General features: G+C 35.1%; 4 protein-coding genes across 5 annotated transcripts; 1 reads left to right on the top strand and 3 right to left on the bottom strand.

The window, feature by feature from the left end:
- Positions 1-77: 77 nt before the first annotated feature.
- LOC123213040 (RING-H2 finger protein ATL47-like) lies at positions 78-1,909 on the bottom strand. Its single transcript, XM_044632369.1, has one exon. It carries the CDS (start codon positions 1,236-1,238, stop codon positions 156-158), a length of 1,083 nt encoding a protein of 360 aa, XP_044488304.1. The 5' UTR covers positions 1,239-1,909; the 3' UTR covers positions 78-155.
- Positions 1,910-5,540: 3,631 nt separating this feature from the next.
- LOC123213041 (transcription factor IBH1-like) lies at positions 5,541-6,077 on the bottom strand. The gene has a single exon (XM_044632370.1). It carries the CDS (start codon positions 5,875-5,877, stop codon positions 5,638-5,640), a length of 240 nt encoding a protein of 79 aa, XP_044488305.1. The 5' UTR covers positions 5,878-6,077; the 3' UTR covers positions 5,541-5,637.
- A 1,612-nt stretch (positions 6,078-7,689) lies between these two features.
- Positions 7,690-17,952, top strand: LOC123213043 (threonine--tRNA ligase, mitochondrial 1-like). The gene is made up of 20 exons (XM_044632371.1): positions 7,690-7,991; positions 8,079-8,316; positions 8,396-8,455; positions 9,774-9,863; positions 10,565-10,639; positions 10,760-10,888; positions 10,961-11,050; positions 11,801-11,889; positions 11,979-12,075; positions 12,167-12,253; positions 13,054-13,138; positions 13,610-13,704; positions 14,057-14,089; positions 14,178-14,264; positions 14,714-14,806; positions 15,321-15,413; positions 15,508-15,729; positions 16,291-16,362; positions 17,080-17,151; positions 17,591-17,952. Exons 1-20 carry the CDS (start codon positions 7,735-7,737, stop codon positions 17,693-17,695), a joined length of 2,169 nt encoding a protein of 722 aa, XP_044488306.1. The 5' UTR covers positions 7,690-7,734; the 3' UTR covers positions 17,696-17,952.
- A 272-nt stretch (positions 17,953-18,224) lies between these two features.
- On the bottom strand, positions 18,225-20,446 carry LOC123213044 (protein RICE SALT SENSITIVE 3-like). Of its 2 annotated transcripts, none has more exons than XM_044632373.1 (7): positions 19,962-20,446; positions 19,788-19,838; positions 19,524-19,697; positions 19,308-19,405; positions 19,167-19,208; positions 19,031-19,087; positions 18,225-18,923 (listed from the first exon to the last, which is right to left on the bottom strand). In XM_044632373.1, exons 1-7 carry the CDS (start codon positions 20,005-20,007, stop codon positions 18,417-18,419), a joined length of 975 nt encoding a protein of 324 aa, XP_044488308.1. In that variant the 5' UTR covers positions 20,008-20,446; the 3' UTR covers positions 18,225-18,416. The 2 variants fall into 2 exon arrangements, with proteins under 2 accessions (XP_044488308.1, XP_044488307.1); XM_044632372.1 differs by having other exon boundaries at positions 19,308-19,413; positions 19,962-20,443.
- Between the last annotated feature and the right edge of the window lie 312 nt (positions 20,447-20,758).

Raw genomic sequence — 20,758 nt, forward strand, 5'->3', positions numbered from 1 at the left:
CATCAAAAGTATAGAACATAAAAAGGACATAATTTAGAGTATTTGTACTAAAGAGAGAATTGAATTCCACAGAAAGAGAAAGCAAAAGCTAGGTCCATTCATTGTTTGATTAAAGTACAAAGTGAATACCTTCATGAACCCTAGGTTAAGTTGGTCTACGGTAAACCTCTAGTTACAGGATGAGAACCCATATGGGTTTCAGACGAACTTGGGTATTTGCCCTTCTTAGACCATTGCCATGTCTTAGAAACGGAAAAGCTCTCGCCTTTACTTCTAATGTTAATCTTCTTCCCCTCAACATCAACATCACATGAGGAATTCTCAACTTGTCCAGTTCTTCCTTTCAACAGCCTTAAACTAGGACTACCACCAACTCTAGTGGGGTATAACACCACTTGCAATTCTGAATCACCAACCACATATTGGTATGACCCCATTGAGAGACATCTTCTTCCATCCAAATTATTACTACTACAACTACTCTCACCCTCTCCATCTCTTTTCTCTACTCCTCCACCTCGACCTCCAACATTTGAGCTTCTAAACTTTCCAAGCCTAACAGAAAACACCCTTTTCTCACCAATAATTTCATTTTCTTCTGGTTTTGAGCCATTAGAAACTCCACTTCCTACGTTCCCGGAGCACCCATCTTCTTCCCTTGGATATTCAAAGTCAAAAACTGGGCTTTCAATGTCAAGACCAGGTGTGTATAGGTTCCATCTACAAAGAGGGCAAGTTGAGTTGGATAGTAACCATGTATCTATACAATCAATGTGAAAAGCATGACTACACATGGGAAGCAATCTCAACTTGTCTTCTTCCGAGAATTCACAGAGACAAACAGGACAATCAAACGGCTCTTTTAGACCCATTATTTCTTTATAAAGGAACACGGGGAGAGCATCTATAAACGCTTGATCTAGACCTGAATCATGAAGATGAAAAAGCTGTTGTAGCTGCCTCTGAAAAGCCTCAGACCCAGACAAATCTGGGTATCTGTTGGATTCAGATACTGAGGAAGAAGATCTATTTTTTATAAAAAATCTAATAAGCAATTGAAGAACACCTGATATGAAGAATATAGCAGCTAGAATAACTATGATAAAAAGGATAGCAGGACTTATTTTATTACCAGATGATGTTGATGGGGTTGATTGTTTTTGGTAGTCACTATTATAAGGCGGTGAAGAAGATGAAGATGGTACAGAGGAAAGCATGGAGTGAGAATGTTGTGTCATTGGACTATTTTTCAGCTTTATTTGGCATCGAGTCCAAGACACCTTAGCAACTAAGCAAAATAAAAAAATGCCATCTATTCCTCTTAACTTTGTCCGATCAAAAACAGCATCATCATCCTGCGTAATCTAAACAAACCCCTTTTTTCTTTCCTCCTCCTTTTGAGATAGAAACCAACGCATTTAATATGGGGAATAGACAGACGATAGCAATAGGGACATTATTATTGTACTTACAAGTCAACAATGTGTAGGAGAAAATTACAATCTTGACTATCAAGATTCACCATTGAGATGATTGGTTAAGAACAAGACTCACAACTTCCCTTGACATGAAACCCCAAGCCATTGGTGTGGAAGAGAAAATAGCAGAGCAGGGAAGCCCTGAAGACCTTCCAGAGATGCGAAAGACTGCAGTTTACGTACCTCAGTGCTTGAAAAATATGCCATTAATGGAGGCCATTGTACGTTTTGAAGAGTCTGGTGGTCTGGGTAAACCCTAAGAAAAAGAGCAGTAAGAGTAGCAAATCGTTTAAAGTGTTCATATGTTGAGAAAAAGAAGGCTGTATTGTCTTGTGCATAGAGTTACGAGAACAAGGAAGGCAGATACCAAAGTTCTGAGCTGAGGGGCCAAAAAAGAACTGCCGATGGGTGGGCAAATTCGTAACTTGGATGATTGATTGATAATTGATGAGACGATTTAAATTAAAATTGAAAATTGGATATTGAGTCATAGATTTGGCCCGTGAGTTGTTGAGTAGGCTACAGGTGTAAGTGTTTAAGACAGAAAAGGACCGTACAACTAACTTACAACGATTTTCTCCCTCAAACGAATGCCCCGTAATATTAAAAAAAAGGGCAAAGGATTATGCCCACCCAGATTTTAACTTAATTTTAAAGTCATACTTAGAGGAAATAAAAGTTCAAACTCTCAATTATGACGAAACAATTATTCAAATTTTTAGTTAGAGACAAGAGTAAAATCATCATTTTATCTATAAACTTTAAAACTTCAAAATTTTATCATTCCCCCTCCAGGTTTTAAAACTAACACTTCAACCCATCTTTCAAGTTTGAAAAGTTTAGATTTCACATTTAGAGTTTGTTTCTTCTCCGACCACCATGATGATCGACTCTTTTCACTGATCTCCTTTCTCCGGTTACAAAGGACGAACCTTCATCGTCCAAATTTAGAAGAATAGATAAAGGATGATGCGACAAACGATGAAGGACGATGAAACATTGTCCTTCATCATCTGGGTTGTGCGACAAAGAGATCGTCATCTTTCCATTGCACCGTGCGACAAGGAGATAAAGATCTCTTTGTCGCACCACCGCTATTGCACTAGGAAAAGAAAGCGGTCGGAGACAACGCCGGAAGATGAAGTTAAAGAATAAGAGTGAAACTACTGTTTTTGAAAGTTATGGGGGGTGACTGAGTTTTAAAAAATATGAAAACCCTTGGTTTGAGGATGAAAATGTTACTATTCAAAATTTAAAAACTTTAGGAAAAGTGAAATATTAGTTTTTAAAACCTTGGGGGAGCGAAAGTAATAAACTTTATAATTTTTAATATAAACAGTAAAATGACTATTTTACCCCTCTTTTTAACAGATTAAATTAGCAGAAGTTCGATCATGGGTGGGAGCTTGAGCTTTCATCTCCCTGGGGATGGGTTTGAGATTGGGCTAAAAGTTAGGTGAAAAATAGTCATTTTCTCTTTAAAAAAATAATAAATTATTTTAATTTAAAAAAATATATTTTACTTTATAATATGATATATTATAAAAATTTAAAAGATTAATATTTTTAACCCTCATCGGATTAATTTTAATCTTAATGAAAATTAATAGATATGGCATAATAATTTTTAAACACACTTTTGCTCGTTTTTATACTTTTTTGGTTTAATTTTCACATATAAATCATTGAAACAAATTTTTAATCTATTTTAAATATTTCCTTTTTAATGAAATTATATTACTAGAATTATGGAGAAATTAATGAAATCTATTAAATATAAAAATGGTTCATTTTCCCCTCCTTTCACGTAATGTTCACATTTTACACGTGTTTCATGTTTTCGGCTGGTCCATTTTTCATTGATGATATCGTAAAAGCCCATTCGTGTGGTGGAGTAAAAACTAAAAAGAATGGCCAGGTCCAGTAGAGACGTTTTCGGAAAAAATTTGTGATAGATATTAAATTTACATTAACTTGATGATGTTTATTGATTATTTCGTGTGCTTGTAGAATTCATAAAATGCCCATTTCATGGATAGAATGCCCGTTTTATATGACTACAAAGTTCATGGAACGCCCGTTCCATATGAAAAACATAAGAGCAAACTCGTTCTAGAGAAGGTCTCAAGTTGTTTCACTTTGGAACGACCTGTTTCAAAATTGGAATGCCTATTCCAAGCTTCAATCCTTGGTCCAATATATGGAACGAACGTTTCATCTAAGAAGCACTCATTCTGAATTTAAATATGTTTGTTCTATTAACATAAAACCCTCGTTTCTAGTCAAATTATCAATTATTTATGCCTTTTATTCTCATTTCAACGTAAGATTTGACTTGTATTAACATCATAAGCAAACATTATATCCAACAAGAATGGATGACAGGCCGTGCCGGGTCCATGGTGTGTGGTGTTCGATAATTGCCGTCAGATGCTTATTAAACTTTCTGGCATCAGGGGGGAAAGGTGTATATAAAGTCCATCTCAATGACGTGCCAAAATAGCATGTCAGCTTGTGGCACGCCTGGAATCTTGTTAGTACATATGTAAGATACCTACATTACAAATTGCTGGCGATGAAGGCTTGTGATGAGGAACGTAGGCCATGGATCACGTTCTTTGTTAAGACATTAGCGTTATACTGAATCTCGTCGCATCTGAATGAATTTAGCATTTTCTCTAAAAACCCGGCATTGGGATAGTGGCTTTAACTGCACCTCTTTCAATCCCTTCAGTTTTGTGGCTAATAATAGAGGTTGCTTGTACTGTGTACAGGTGGTCTGATTTAATGTTTGATTGGACTATTTTTATCTGGCTGCCGGGTTTAGATTGGTTCTATGTGGTTAAATTCAATCGTTGTTATATGCACTTTACGTATAACTAATTAGCCAAGCGACATTTTTGCTGGTGAAACATGTACAAAACTCAGTTGCATTTGCAATGCCACATTATATTCAACCACGTACTAGAATCAGTGACCTGGTGATGGTGATAGTAAGGTCGGGACAGTAGGATTTTAACGACTCAGAGAGCTTAAGATATATAATCCCAGGTGATGGTGATAAGCTGTAAACTAGTCAGAAGTAAAATGCATAATGAATCAAAATGTGAAAATAATATATTGTGTTAGGGCCATGCAACAACTAATTAAGGGAAACTTAGGCAACTATCTGTTTGGTTGTAATTAGAAGATTCGTCTAATGCTGATCCGTCAGTTAGATGAAGACGAATTATTTTTGTCTTTTTGTTGAACGAAGACAATTTATCTTCGTTTGGTGAAATTGCAATAGTGGAAAAACTGACAATATGAGGAGAAGATGGTGGGAAGGTTGGTTAACAACGGAAATGGGTTTCGATTGTCGGAAAAAGAAGAAAAAATCTTATAGGAAAAAGTAAAAATTTTAAAATTTAATTTAGGGGAAAAATATTAGTTTTTTAAACTAAAAAGGAAAAAATAATAAAAAATTTTAGAATTTAATAATAAACTGATGATTTTATCCTCTATACCTAATAGTTTTGTTTAAATTTAATAATATATGAATAAATATTAAAAATTTTAAAATCATACGAAAATATATTTAGAAATGGGTTAACCCTAAGGCGAGAACAAGTCTTTGGACCTCATAAATTTGATGAAGTGTCAAAAGAATTAATAAAGAAATATTGACAATAAGAAAACAAATTAAAATGACTTTTATTTAATGTAGAAATCACGCTCTAGATCCTATGAATTTGAGGGGAACTAATCATCATGACAAGAAATGGAGAGAGATGAGTAAGATCGCAGGATACTAATATATTCCAACTTGAGACTATGGGGTCTGACCTGAGAAAAGTTCCTCCCAGAATAGAGGAGCGTTATTAAAAAGTGTGAAAAACCCATGAAGATGAGGAGGTTTTCAGTGGAGTAAAATCTCATGTCTACAATTAACACCCACCTCCTGTCTCATCTACAGCTTCCTCTTTATCATGTTCGAAGGTTGTTCTGTTGGAGTCCATGCATTGCAGTATAAGCCATTTTACATATCAATATAATAACAAATCCACATATAGGATTCCCAAATTAACCAATAAATACTCGTAGCATATATATTAAGGATTAAGTTACACATATAATAAAATGATAATAAGATAGTAAATCTGAATACATGAACTGGAAATCATGGCTGGTAAATCTTGGAAAGAGCTTGCAAAACATTAACTTTCAACCTCAAATGCAAAATGTAATGCGCTGTCCTTAATAAAAGGAGATCCTGCTGCAACCCTTGTCCTCCCGGAATTAACTTCTGCAGTTTCCTCACCTTCGACTGTACCGAACCAACACCACGACCCACGGCGGAACGCCTTCGTCTACTCCTCCATTCTACTTTAGAAAAATCCTTACACGGAGTGCACTTCATTGATATTAATGTTGATATTAGCTACACAGCCTCGAAAACAAAAAGATAGGAAATTAAGAAAAGCATAGAAGCGAGCGAAAAAGCTGTAGCGAGGAAAGTGGAAATGAATGTGATTTAAGAAGAGTAATATTGCAACAGCAAGTTGGACTAGAACGGTGGCGTTTCTAATGTGCGATGGTGACGGTAATGTTGTCCAACCAGGTTCCAGGAAAGAGCTGAACTGCCAGTTTGTGGGTGATGTAGAGAGAGTGGCCCACTTAACAAGTTGGGAAAGATATTAACCGTTGGATGTAGGAAATAATCGTGTATGGCCATCTTGGTTGTCAACCAAAAAACAAATCAAATGAGTACTGTGATTGATTGGCTGGCAAATAAAATGGCTTCACATGAAAGGTAACCGATTTGATTGGAAGTTAATGTTTATGGCTTTGTAAAGTGGACCTTTTGACTCTCAACTCTACATCCATGGTCCCGACAAGGTATATTTGCTTGAAATCTCTTTACATTTTATGTATTAATATTATATATGATGGTTGCAATTTTTGTAGTCAAACCAGTTAACCAGATTATGTAGTTTTGCATACAGACGGTGTTCGTGTGTGTGTGTGTATATATATATATATATATGCATATATAAACATATAATAGAGGTGCTGCAGGTATATATAGAAAGTCAGCGGTCCCCTATTGATCAGAAACTTCCAAGGGTTAAGGATCACGAGGACAGTTTAAAAGGTGATGGCATGTGAAGGATGATGACGACTTTCTACATACGTACACATGTAATGCAGAAGATTTCTACGTATAATTATACGATATATATTAATTTATTATATATATACACGATGATGATGGCATATATGTGTGTGCGGGGTGAGTTAATTAGTGCAGAGAAAGTGGGGTGAAGATGACTCCACACTCTCATGTGCCTTGTCCATCCATCCATTCTACAAGCAGTACAGCTTTCATTCTCACCGAAAATGTCGGATATAATTCAAGTGAAATTACCCAACTGCATGCATATGCGTTTGCCTCTCAAGAAAATGTATTTGTTTTTCCGAATGCAACTGAAGGAGAAGTGTTATTGTCAGTGCGTTATTATTGTTCATGTGTTGTTGCATTTGCAAACTCACACAATTTCCTGGGGACGATGAACTGGAAAACTTAACATGCATGTGCACATGCATCAAGAAAAGTAGTGATGAAAAGATGGTTTAGTTTAGAGAGCATGATGTTCATCACTCACCTGTTGATTTGTACGTATGAAGGGTTACATGATGGTATGGGGGGGCCCTGAGTTCCACCATCCCACAACTCTCCGTTTGCACCCTAAAGCCCCATACTATGCATGTGACTCGCCAACTCATTGATCTAGAATATTTTTTTTTATAAAAGATCTTATTCGAACTGAATTATCACATTGAGTCAGAACTAATCACACTGAACAGAATAAACCCTGGATCCACAACCACTGATGATCTTGACTATTCATATATTATGCTCTTTTATATACTTAGTTTCTAGGAATGAAAAATGTTGAAAACCTGGGTGAACAAGTTTTTAGACAAAACCTTGGGTTGGAAATTGTGATTTACTCATAAAATCATGAATGACTTCCCTAAATTTAATCAGTCCATCTCAGGTATCTTGTTAAACTATTGGGCTTTTTTATTTCGAAAGCCCTATTTCTGTGCGAGACCATTCGAGCCACTCCAGTATCAACGAGAACGATTCCACCAGTAGCCCATTGCTTGATGTCCACGCCGCGCAACAGAAACTAAGTTGAGACTTAAGACCGCAGACGCAGAATAGAAGGGCTTAAAGGGTCAAATTTTATTCCTCCTAATCGTAATACATATGCGATGTGTTAAAAGCTTCTGCCGCCGTTTCTCATTTTCTTCTACTTTGCTGCAGCTTCAGCTTCAGTCTCAGCCCAATTTCCTAAAACCCTCGTCTTATCTCCGTTCCTTCTCTTCTTTCGCCATGGCCGCCCCAAATCACCCGAAGGACGAAGACTATTTGAAGAACGTCATACCGAAAAGAATTAGTCTCTTCGAATCCATTCAGTCACAACAACAGGCCCACATTCAGTCGCTACCTCATGACCCCATCCAGTTCGTTCTTCTTCCTGTATCTCTTCTTTTTCTTTTTAAATCTATTTTTTTTTTCTGATTAGTAATATCGGTGATTGTTTTTGAAAGGATTGTGTTGCCGGATGGGTCTGTGAAGGAAGGAAAAAGATGGCTAACTTCGCCCATGGATATTGCTAAAGAGATATCAAAGAGTTTGGCTGCAAATGCTCTCATTTCTATGGTGGATGGAGTTTTGTGGGACATGAATAGACCGTTGGAAGGCAGTTGCCAACTCAAACTATTCACATTTGAAAGTGATGAAGGCCGTGATACTTTTTGGCACTCTAGCGCCCACATTCTCGGACAGGTTTTTTGAATCTCTATGGTAAATCTTATGGCCTTTGATGGCTATATACTTGATTACATTGTTGTTTGTTGTGCTTCAGGCAGTGGAAATGGAGTATGGTTGCAAATTATGTATTGGGCCCTGTACCACACGGGGAGAGGTAAATTGTTGGACACTTTTCTTTTTTTGAGTTCGTTATATTATTGTGTTTTCGGGTATTATGAATTCCTTTATTTTGTACAAAACTAGATTTAGAATGACTAGAAAAATTAAGAAATTTCGGATTAGATTGTTTAGCTCCAGGTTTAGTTTAATGGTTTATCCGAGTGAGGTAGGGGGAACCCTTTTCTTCTGAAGCATAAGAAAATTTGAGCTGATTTTGGTGAGTTGCATTGCGGAGGAGCGAAGATTGGTTATATAGTAATTAGAGTACTTACAACGGTTTTGAACATTTGCTCAAGTTGGGTAGAGATTCATGTTAGGTTGATTGAGAGAGGTTTTAACTGGATGTATGCTGATGAACTTTTAGGGCAGTTTCAGGTTGTAGAAAGTCATAATTTAAATGTTCTTATATGTAAACAAATTGTTGGATAGTTGCTACCAAACTATCCTGAGAACTGGTCTCATCTCAGAATTAGTAGATTCTTTAATGTTTGGTCCTACTGGATGGCTCCTGTTTAGAAAGAAGCTGGTTGAGAATAAGAAGGCATCTATTAGCATGTTTTGAAAATATTTTAGGACCTATATGGACAGATGTGGAAACTTATTTATGATTTGGTGGCAGCTGAAATATTTTCTGGATTGCAAGCAGGTAGCATTTTCTTGTTTTGGTTAACTAGGAGTCAAAGTTTGTGAACTTCATTTATTCTTTTGGAAGATATTGATACTTATAGCTTGAGATTGATTTGATTATGTTATGATATCAAAAACCAGTGCTGGAGACAAATTGTTTTCTGTCCTCAATCAGTCTTTATAATAAGCCATAATTGATCTTCTCTTATATGTGTTACATTCAGCTTGGTTCCTATTGGATTCAAGTTTTACGCATCATTACTAGTATTTTTCACTTATCACATTACCTGTTGGACTGCCTCATTTGAGTTAAATTTTACATTCAAGAGCAGTATTCTTTATCTTGAAGTTCTATGTGTTCTTTACAATATCAGCCCATGATATTAAAGATTCATTGGTCAACATTACATTCATACAAGTCTTCTCTAAATTTGATGTTGTTGATGCTTACTTTTCTTATTCGTTTTTTTTTTTGTAAACAATATTACTGAGTTATTATTGCAGTTTATTGGCCATGTATAGGATATATCCATTAATAGCAACATGTATGGTCCAAGCTGGAATGTTACATATGAATTTGATTAAAATACAACTTTTTGCTTTTTTATTTTGGCACAAATATTTTGTTACTACTTTTGACATTCAAATAAGGTTCTGTTTTTACATGATGTGGAATACCTTTGCAGGGTTTCTACTATGATGCATTCTATGGTGATTTGGGCTTGAATCAGGACCACTTCAAGTCAATTGATGGAGGGGCAGCAAAAGCTGTTGCGGTATTTCTGTTTCCTTGTTCTTAGTAGTCTCTCTATATTCTTTTTTATTTATACTTGTGTATTAATGGAGAAAATGTTGTTATTTCCTTGTTGTGCATCCACTCTTTGTTCTTCTCATTTTAGTGTAATTGTGGTAGAAATTGATTTTGATGAATTGGGGCTTACCTAAACTGCGCAGCTTGCTAAATCTTATTTGTCAGCTCGCTGTGGAAAATTTGGAATTGCATCATGTAGTTTAATTTCTTCATCGTAGAAAATGATGAAGTTGAACTTTGTGTAAATCTGTAAACAAAGCTGAATTTATTTATATCATTTTGGCATCTACCTTGTCAAATATGTTTGCAATTTTATAGAAGATATGAGATTGGGTAGTGTACTTTCATTCACATCTTATTTTAGTAACCTAAAAGCCCCCCCAAATATATGTAGCAAACATAAGTTCGAGACTGGGCCTTTCACTGATCTCAGTTTCCACTAGGATCTCTGTTTCTCTCACGTATGCAGATTGCAGAAGCTAGGACATAGTAGGGTTGGTGAGAGTCACAAATGTTGTTTTTGCCTAATAATCGTAGGCCAATAAACTTTTTCTTTCATATTCTTAAAATGCTAAGGTTTGAGTTCAGTGGTTCAGTTTCCTGGTATGCTTCTACTTGAGAATGATGTTACTTGTAGGGTAATAATTTGATAATTCCATGTTTCAGGAAAAGCAGCCTTTTGAACGCATTGAAGTAACTAGAGAACAGGCTCTTGAGATGTTTTCTGATAATAGTTTCAAGGTGAGTGAAGCTGTTTGGCTTTATCATCTACATTGAATATATTTTAACCATATTTACTATTTAGTTAAGATTTTATTTCATTTAAAATTCACATCTGATTCCTTTTCTTTTCATAATTAGGTTGAGATCATCAGTGACCTACCTGCTGACAAAACAATTACAGTGTATAGATGTGGTCCATTGGTTGACTTGTGTCGTGGGCCCCATATTCCAAATACATCATTTGTGAAGGCATTTGCATGTTTGAAGGTGATACCTTGTATAACATGTTAAACCTTGTGTTTTTCAAATATTTGTCATGCTAATAAATTCATATTTCAGGCTTCATCTGCTTATTGGAGGGGAAACAAAGATCGTGAGAGTTTACAGAGAGTATATGGGATATCTTTTCCTGATAAAAAAAGTTTGTCGGTAATATTTTAATTTCAACCATTGTAGTTAGGTTTCTTCTTTGTTTGTGCTTGTTTTGATGCATCAATATGGGATATCTTTTTCTGATAAAAAAAAGTTTGTCGGTAATATTTTAATTTCAGCCATTGTAGTTAGGTTTCTTCTTTGTTTGTGCTTGTTTTGATGCATCAGCTCCTTTTGTTAAACTGCTGAATCTCTGTGGATTTTTCTTTCAAACTGGCTGATATATTTATTGGTCTCAGCATGCCCACTAAAATGAATTATAATTAAAAAAATCTAACAAAATGCTGTTTTCAGTGATTCTTTGTCAATCCAAATGCAATGATATACAAATATATAACACATTGAGGAATTATAATATAATGATGAAACTTTGGTGTTTACAGAGGTTGTATCTGGAATTTTTAAATTTAAAAGAACAAAATATTTGTTTCTGGAAATGATCAGTCATTAGCAAACAGAAATTCTTTGTGCCATTTGCAAGGACGTGCCACTTATGTGCGTTGATGCTATTTGCTTGATATAAATTTCTGCAAGAGAAATTTGTAGAAAATGAAACATGCCTTAGTTCCTAAGTAAGTTAACACTTTCTTTCAAAACCACAATGGTAAATATCATACATGCGAGCTTGCGACATTGGGTGGACTACTAGTTGTTTGCAAAGATGAGAAAAGTCCCTTTGCATCATCCAATTCTCATTGGTTTTAAAATGACATCTTGTTTTTCTCAACAATGTTGATTTATGTCCAGGAGCATATTAAACTGTTGAAAGAAGCAGAGCAATATGACCATAGAGAAGTGGGTAAAAAGCAAGAGCTTTTCTTTAATCACCCTCTTAGGTATGAGTCAGATTAATGAACCATAGAATACTTACCATCTTTTCAAGACATTCTATAATATGAACTTGATCCACCTTTTGTGAAAGCAGCCCAGGAAGCTGGTTCTTTCTTCCACATGGTACTCGTGTTTACAACAAATTGATGGAGTTTATTAAAAAACAGTATTGGGAGAGAGGTTATCAAGAGGTAGGTTCTTTCTTTTTCTTTTTCATAATTATTGTAAATCATATTATACTCTACTTTTATAAATGAGTGTCTAAATTACTTTAATTGGCAGGTTATATCGCCAAATATGTATAACATGAAACTCTGGGAAATATCTGGTCATGCAGCTAATTACAAGGAGAATATGTTTCTAATTGATGTAAGCTTTTGAATAGCATCATATTTTTGTTTTGATTGGACACAATCTTAATTTATCCTCTAGTACAGTGAATCAAGTGGAACTATATTTGTGATTTATTATGCATCGCTGGGTTGAGGTATTTCTAAGGTTTAGCTGTTATTATACATGAGTTTCACTGTTACATATTTTAGGAAGTATTAGTAGATAATGACATGACTAGAAGGGCAGGAAGGGAAATGGATGCTGCAAACACTATATGGAAAATTTTACTCAACTAATTAAGTGGTGGTGAGAAAATTTATTTCAGATTTATCTCATTTTGGAAAGGTAGCAACCTTAACGTGTACACATTACTAATTTCAGAACTTTGTATTAATGTGTTAAGAGATATCCAATCAATGCTTTATTTTTTGCAGTCCAATGAAATTCATTGTGTCAATGTTGTGAGCAGAGATAATAGATTTGTGGGCAAAGATAATAGATTTAATTATTTAGTTTCTTAGCTTTTTATTTTTTTGGGAGAGAGACAGGGAGGGGAACCATGTTTATAATTTTGTAATTTTGTCGTGGATATGAGACTCATGTATATATGTTGTGGACAGATACTGTCCTTGTAAGTATGATCTTTTCAAATTTTAAGTTAAGTGGAAAGGACCACTAAATTGGTTTGTGGATTATGTAATGTAAAGGGAGATATGCTTGTGTATTTATGGATTTAACACTTTTTTATGAGTGTTTAGGCAGAGAAAAATAATGTCTTATTTAGCATACTGTTAGATTCTCTTCTTTGATCTGCGGATATGCAATTTTTGGCACAGATTGAGAAACAAGAATTTGGATTGAAGCCAATGAATTGTCCAGGGCACTGTTTGATGTTTGATCACAAGGTTCGTTCATATAGAGGTAAGTTCTTTTAACATCAGTATTTTCCTCTGGAAATGATATGCATTTTCTTCGCTTGAATTATTTTTAGTTTACTCTGCATCTAAAATGATTGGTCTAATGAAATAAAATAGATCTATCCAAGTATCCCTTATGTCATTGCTTGCCCATCTGGATATGCCTATATCTATTGGGCCTACGATTTGTATGATGGAGGTGTAGCTTAATATTAAGATAAGTCAACTTGGTTAAGAAAACTGAATCACTTTTTTTTTTTTCTTATACATGCATCATGTTTGACTTCTCCTGTGAAAACTGAATCAGGCGAACTATGTCATAAGAGAAACTTTTGCTCAAACTTGTTCTTGTTGGGCTAATGAACATCTTCCTTTGTACCAGAATCAAAACCATTATCAGTCAACAATTTCTAGTTTATATTCATTGATCTTTTAGCAACTCATAACATTGATGGATCAATCTCTGAATTTGCAGAACTACCACTTCGACTGGCTGATTTTGGGGTGTTGCATCGGAACGAGGCAAGTGGTGCACTGACTGGATTAACTCGTGTCAGGAGATTTCAGCAGGTTTCTTTCTGGATTTGGTTTGCTATCTCTAAGTCTTACTCTATGATCATTATTGGACTGCTCTCTGTCCAATTTTTGGATTACTTGGCTTTCTGTTATTTTTAAGGCTGAAGCTAAACATCTACTTTTTTCTTTTAAAATGTTATGCTATTTTAATCTGTCACAAACATCCATTTAATTTCTTAGGTTGAAAAGTAGGATATAATTTATCTAGGATTGTCTATTCAGGGTGTGATCAATAATCTTGTGAACTCTCAGACTGTGTCATTTTTAGTTAATTGGCCTTAAATTTATTTCTTTCTATGTAAGAATATCGTTCTTTTCATTAATTTTATGCTGCTTTTTGTTACAGGATGATGCTCATATTTTCTGCAGGGAGTCCCAGGTGAGTTGAGTTCAATTGATATCCCATTGAAGTTGTTTTTTTTTTTTCCCCCGGCTTGTCTGGTGTAATTGTTTTGTTCATTTTTCAGATAAAAGATGAAGTAAAGGGTGTCCTGGAATTCATCAATTACACATATGCAATATTTGGGTTCACATATGAGCTGAAGCTCTCAACCGTATGATATTTTCTCTTTATCTGCTTTTTACAGTATTGACAATGATGATAGCTTAAATGTTTATCAGTGAGATTTTAATGATTATTTGCTATGGAACCACATGTTCTCTTACTGCTTGTTTGCATTAATGATTTTTTTTCCGGATCCTTCTTTTTCTAATATTGAAAAAAAAAATCTCTGTTTTACTCACTCATCCATTTTTGCATTTAAGTGCTTGTGTGGGAAGTGGGTGTATTGATGTGGAATATATGTGTCATTTCTGTGATGCCTATTGGTTCCTATTGGTAAAGCCATCATTGTATCTATTTGTTTGTTAATGTACACAAAGCAGGGATATTTACTTCATTGTATTGATTTAAGTTTTATATTAATTGTGCCACAAATTTTTACCTATATGAACTGACTTTTGTGTGCTCAAATGGATGACATTTATTATGCTTATATTTCAGAGGCCAGAAAAGTATCTAGGTGACTTGGCAACATGGGAGAAAGCAGAAGGTGCTCTTGCGGAAGCGTTGAATGAGTTCGGTAAGCCATGGCAGGTAATATTTTCTTTACCTTAAATAGATGTACGTATGGATGTTTTTCTTACTGGGTTTTCCATGAATTAACACACCCTATTCTACCATGAGTTTTTCCCTCTGTGTATACCATATCTGTCAGTTTTTTAAGCAACTTCGTCTCTGTACTTAATGTGTTATACCTTTGGTACCGAACTGGGGCCTCCAACTCTTTAGTTTTTAGAGTAAATCATGAACTATGAATACTATTGATGCCTGTTTATAAGATTTAATATTCTGAAATTTTCAGCCAAGTGAATATGTTGTTCTTTCTTTTCTTTTTCCTCATTTAGGTTTTGACACTTACAACTCCAATTGTTTTTACAATCAGTTAATGAAATCAATATTTTGAACTTATTAGGGGCTAATTTAATCTCTGGTAAAAAAGTTTCGTTTAACCAATCAGATAAAAGGGGATTTTAAATTTCATGTGATTGCTTGGATATCTGATTGTGTTTGCTTTCTGTTATCTTTGTTTGTTTTGCATGATGTGCAGATAAATGAAGGAGATGGAGCATTCTATGGACCAAAAATAGATATCAGTGTATCTGATGCATTGAAGAGGAAATTTCAGTGTGCAACATTACAGGTGTGATAGTCATTGTTATTTTGCTTTTCTTTTCTGCTATTCTTCTTGCAATGTTTCAGAATTATCACTTAACAGATGAATGCCTGGGTCACAGCTTGACTTCCAGCTACCTGATCGATTTAACTTGGGTTACTCAGCCGAAGATGAAGCAAAGACAGAAAGACCTGTTATGATACACAGGGCCATATTAGGTTCTGTCGAGCGTATGTTTGCTATACTGTTGGAACATTACAAGGGGAAGTGGCCCTTTTGGCTTAGCCCCCGTCAAGCAATTGTTTGCCCTGTCTCAGAGAAATCCCAGCCATATGCATTGCAGGTAGTATAGCCAGTGCTTATTGTTTGTAACCTATGATGTTAATCATTGTAAAACTTCTGGAATCCCATGCTAGGTCTACATAGCTTGTCAGTCTCTGATAACTTTGTACCAGAATATGAATGGCATTCGGTTGTTTTGTTAGACTTGTGACGTTTGTATTGTTTGGCTGATGGGTTATTTTCACTTGATCTCACAAATGCTTGAATCTGGTTGAGTAATTTTTTTTATCTTGTTTTATGCACTCTTGATTCATGAAGATTTTTGTTGTCTGGCTTATGGCTTGCTGTCTGTTTGTAAGATGATATAAGAATTTTTGTTATCTTCATCATCGACTTTCTCTATTTGTAATATGTATGATCCATTTTTCTGTCATGTTTACATATTTTAACAATGATTTGCATACGCATTACTGCTTTCTTTTAGTAGTTATTTTGATTGCATGGTTAAACTTCAAGTTACTGTGCTCGTTTTAATGTTGTTACACCCTAATTGAAGTGGCACATATGAAGTGTAAGTATCTATGTTAGTCTAGATTTCTCATCAGGTAATGTAATTTTATAGGTACGGGATCAAATTCATCAAGCAGGTTATTATGTTGATGCAGATACAACAGATAGAAAGATCCAGAAAAAGGTTCATTTCAACCTTCATCTGTGCAGTAATTTTCCTTTTATTATTTTATCTGCCTTAGAATTTTAGGACTTGCATATATTTTTTACCCACTTAAAATATAATCTTGTATGCTTGGTTTTATATGAATATATGTTGCCTACATAAATTCATCATTCTGGCGCTTCAGATAGTCATGGTGGATTGTTAGGGTCTTCCTTTGGAATTGCTGAAAAAAGTTTAACTTTTATGTTTGGTGATGTTCACCAGAACTTAATCATTCCTTTATACAGGAGCATTTGGTGTTAACGAACATATATTGTTTTAAAGAGTAAAAATATTTACATCAATATGTACCATGAATATTGTTGTTTTTTTTCCAAAATTGAAACTTCTTAGCTATTGTGATCTAACCTCTGGTCTAGGTCTTTTGAGCCTGAAATGTTGTGTCAACATGATGAATTAGTCCATAAGACATACTTCCATTGATAGATGGTAGTGTAGGCAAGCGGTGGATCATTTGTCTTTTTCTTCGAATATGTTGTTCGCTTCTCTTTGACATAACAGTGCTTATTTATGATTTGAGACATGATTTGTATTTCATACTACATTGAAAGACTATCCTTAGGTTTGTTTTTGTTTCGTTTAATCATTTTTACTATTTCAATTATAATACATAGCAACCATGCACCCTTAATAAAGTTGTAGAATGTGGTCTGTTCACTGATTGTCTTTCTGCAGATACGGGAAGCTCAGCTGGCACAATACAACTATATATTGGTTGTTGGTGAAGATGAAGCCAAAACTGGAGAGGTTGTATCTATTATCCTACTACTTTTGTGTTTAAAATACGTTCATACATGTACAGTTTTTATAGTTATAGTAAGCAGATACTTGATACACCGACATGCCTGAAAAAATAGATTTTAATATATAATATGGCATAAACATGAATGTTTTGATTCTTCAAGAGTGTGGGTTCACTAATCTCTTAATCATTTGTTCTGTCACATGTCTTGGACAGTAGACCAGATTTATATGAAACTAATTGTAGATTCATTAATGATGCTAATTTCTTGTAGAAGAATTATTATGTGGTAAACATCCAACTAATTGGGGTTTAGGTGAACTTCATGTCTAGAGCTGTACACATTATTTTCTTATAAAAAATTAATAAATTAACAGAGTCTATAGAATACCTGTGGCATGGTATCAAAATCTTTAACACCAAATTACTTGTTATAAATTACAGGTGAGTGTTCGTGAGAGAGATGTGAAAGATCAGAAAGACATTTCAGTAGTGAGCATGGAGAGCCTATTCAAGCTGTTCAGGGACAAAACAGAGGCTTATCAATAATAAGGGTGCTCAATGTCTACCATTAAAGTGATAACTTAAAGTTAAATTCCAAACTTCCCCAGAACAACTCAACAAAGGGGAAAATTATCACTCGAAATTTACATCCATCAGTCTTTCCAGTATTAAGCCCTCCTTGTGTTGTTATTTTATTTTAATTTTTGAAGTCAATTGAAAGTTTCTTGGTTTATTCCACTCATTCGCACAACTCAGATTCTCAGGTCAATTGATTTGCTGCTTCATATGCAGCCTTTGTTCAATTTAGTGAAAATTTTGCTATGGGTTACATTTGAAAGTAAATTACAATACAGTTTGCCAGTAAATTACTCTACAGCAGTTTAGACTTTTGCAATGAGCTGTAAACCCAGGAAACAAAACAAACACTTGATGTTGGATTCATAAAAATAAACATACAACTGCATCTGGGTTAATGTCAAGTCTTTAGTTTGGTGTCTTAATTATTCCTTTTTCATTTTATTAAATAATATAGTTATTATTAATCACCTAATTTATTAAGTGGAATCTCGGGACATTGAGGAATTTGGTAGAGTTCAATAGAATAATGATGATTTGACATCCACTAACCAGCCAGTTAGTGTAGTTCTGCACTTGACTAAATTAAAGTTGTTGCAGGGCTAACTCTACTACAAACAACACTGATGGAGACATAAAACCCTGTAAGAGGATCACTAAATCACTTGATTTTTAGTTGCAGATAACATCCTTAATAATCAAAGTAATGTTGATGATGATAACCCGACATTGAACTGCTACTTTCACCTACTTCATGTTCACCCCTGTACTGATCCTCACCATCCTCCATCTCTTCTTTTGCCACTTTCTGCACTTCACTCGACTCCATTGCCGGCCTTTGCGTTTGCGTTGTTGTTCCAAACCGTGAAAGTACCACTGGCTGCTGTGACTCACAGTGCCCAGAAGCCGATGGTGGCACCACCGATGGCAACTTTGAGAGGAGGGCTTCTAGGCTGCTCATTGACGGAGTTATCTTCATGGGTTCATTGAATTGCTCAAAGTATTCGTTTGGTGGTGCTAGAGTTGTAGTAGGTTGATAGTGCCACACATTATTATTTGCTGTTAATCCATAGCCATAGTCGTCTGCCTTGAATGGATATACTGAAGATGATGGATGTGGCAAGAGCACTCCAGGAATGCTCTCTATGTAGCTAAACTTCTTTCTCAGAAGAGCAACATAGCTCAGGTCTTCTATCACCTTTAATGACACAGCATATAACATAATTAGTGTCACTGAAAACAAAAACAAAAACAAGTTCTGTTTGTCAATAGAGATCAAAAGAGAGAAAAAGAAGAAGAAAGAACCTTGTGTACAGCTCCTAATTGGACTACACCCTCTCTAACAGCAATCAAAGCTATGGTCTGTAATGACAATTATTGAAGATGGTATCAAAAAGGAAAAAGGCAGATTATATATATTACGTTTATAAAGATAGTACACCTTTATACCAGACTGGAACTGAGCTTCCCATGTCCTAGGACGCTGTAAAGAAGCACTATCAGTTAGAGAGAGAGATTTTTTTTTTTCTCTGCAGGAAAGTGCAACATGAAATCTTTAACTATAGTGAAAGATTATGATTACTGAGTCCGCTGAGTTATGCCATGCTGACAAGAAGTTGATCTCTTGGTCATTTTGTTCTTTGTATATCCACTTATGACTGTGATCCGCAGCAACTTTTCCTACCAAACTGCTCATAAAATTAACCGGAAACAGACCAAGTTTCTCGCTTTTCAAAATCTTATGTATGGTAATCCAATACAAAAAGAAAAAGAAAGATATTTTCAGGCTTTCACCTACCCTTCTCCATAGTTATATATTTCATGAGACATCTTGAAGAAGAGCTCTGGTTGCAGCCCTTGATACTGCTGAAATTCACAATTCCCATAAGCTGGGGAGGGTTGACAATCCCCGGAATTATTCTCAGCTGTTGAGGCTGCAAAGTTGCAGAAACCGTCCTCCCAAACCAGTATCCTGCCATATATATATAATGTTATCAAGATGCAATAACAGTGGAGTAATTACTCATTCATGCCATTAAGAAATGAAATAGAGCACATATACCAGTTTCTTCTGTTTCCTCTTGACCTATCATAAGCTCCCTGACCATCCCATCTATGTTGAAAGACAAAAAGAGTTATCATAATCTACTTAATGAGCACACTGATTAAGAATATAATATATTAAGGCAATGCATTAATCTAGGCTATAGATTCTATAGCTTTTATATTTGCTTACTTGGGTGGTGGATAATTTCTAGGCAAGATCCTCCAAAAGACTGCATAAACCCACTGTGAGTTTTCGTGAATGCATAAACTTCTGAGAGTGTGTTGAAGAAGATAAGTAACAGCTAATGTGTTGAGATGTTCTTCCATGTATCAACTCCTCACAATTATAGATTAAAGCCCTTCTCTTTTTTCTCTCTCTTGATCTATAATTCTATATCTCCCTTTTAAAGAAGGCTAAACCCTACATCCTATCCTCCTTTATATAACCCCTCACAAACAGGGAATCTCACATTTATACCTAGCTCTCCCTATTACCATCTATGCTTGCTAGTTCATATACGTATTATAATGGCTCTCTTTATCAATTCTCCATTCATAACAAATCATCTCCAGTACTATTCCTCTTTACTATGAATTGAATCATCACCAGACTCGTAACTAAATGGAACCATTTCTCTGAGGATGTGCATCTTGATCTGCAACCCCAATGTTTTATTGCAGCTCATATGAGTCCCAGAAAATAATAACTTCTTAACCACCGTCTCCATTTATTAGCTTTCAATATAAACAACAAACTGCACCGCCATTGACTTTTAGCAGCGAATGTTAATTATACAAGCGGGGTACTTTTTATTTTTACTTACTAACAAGTTTTATTGATTGGTACGTGGCTCATCTGCAAAGTCGCAAATGTTACATTATTCCACCGAATTGCTTACTAATCAATGAGTTTGAACATTTGTGACATCCCTTCTGTTTTTGTTAATGTATTTACCAAGCTTCAACTGTTAAGTATCCTACGTATTC

This window comes from Mangifera indica, chromosome 4 (genome assembly GCF_011075055.1).
Source record: "Mangifera indica cultivar Alphonso chromosome 4, CATAS_Mindica_2.1, whole genome shotgun sequence".
NCBI classification, from domain to species: Eukaryota; Viridiplantae; Streptophyta; class Magnoliopsida; order Sapindales; family Anacardiaceae; genus Mangifera; species Mangifera indica.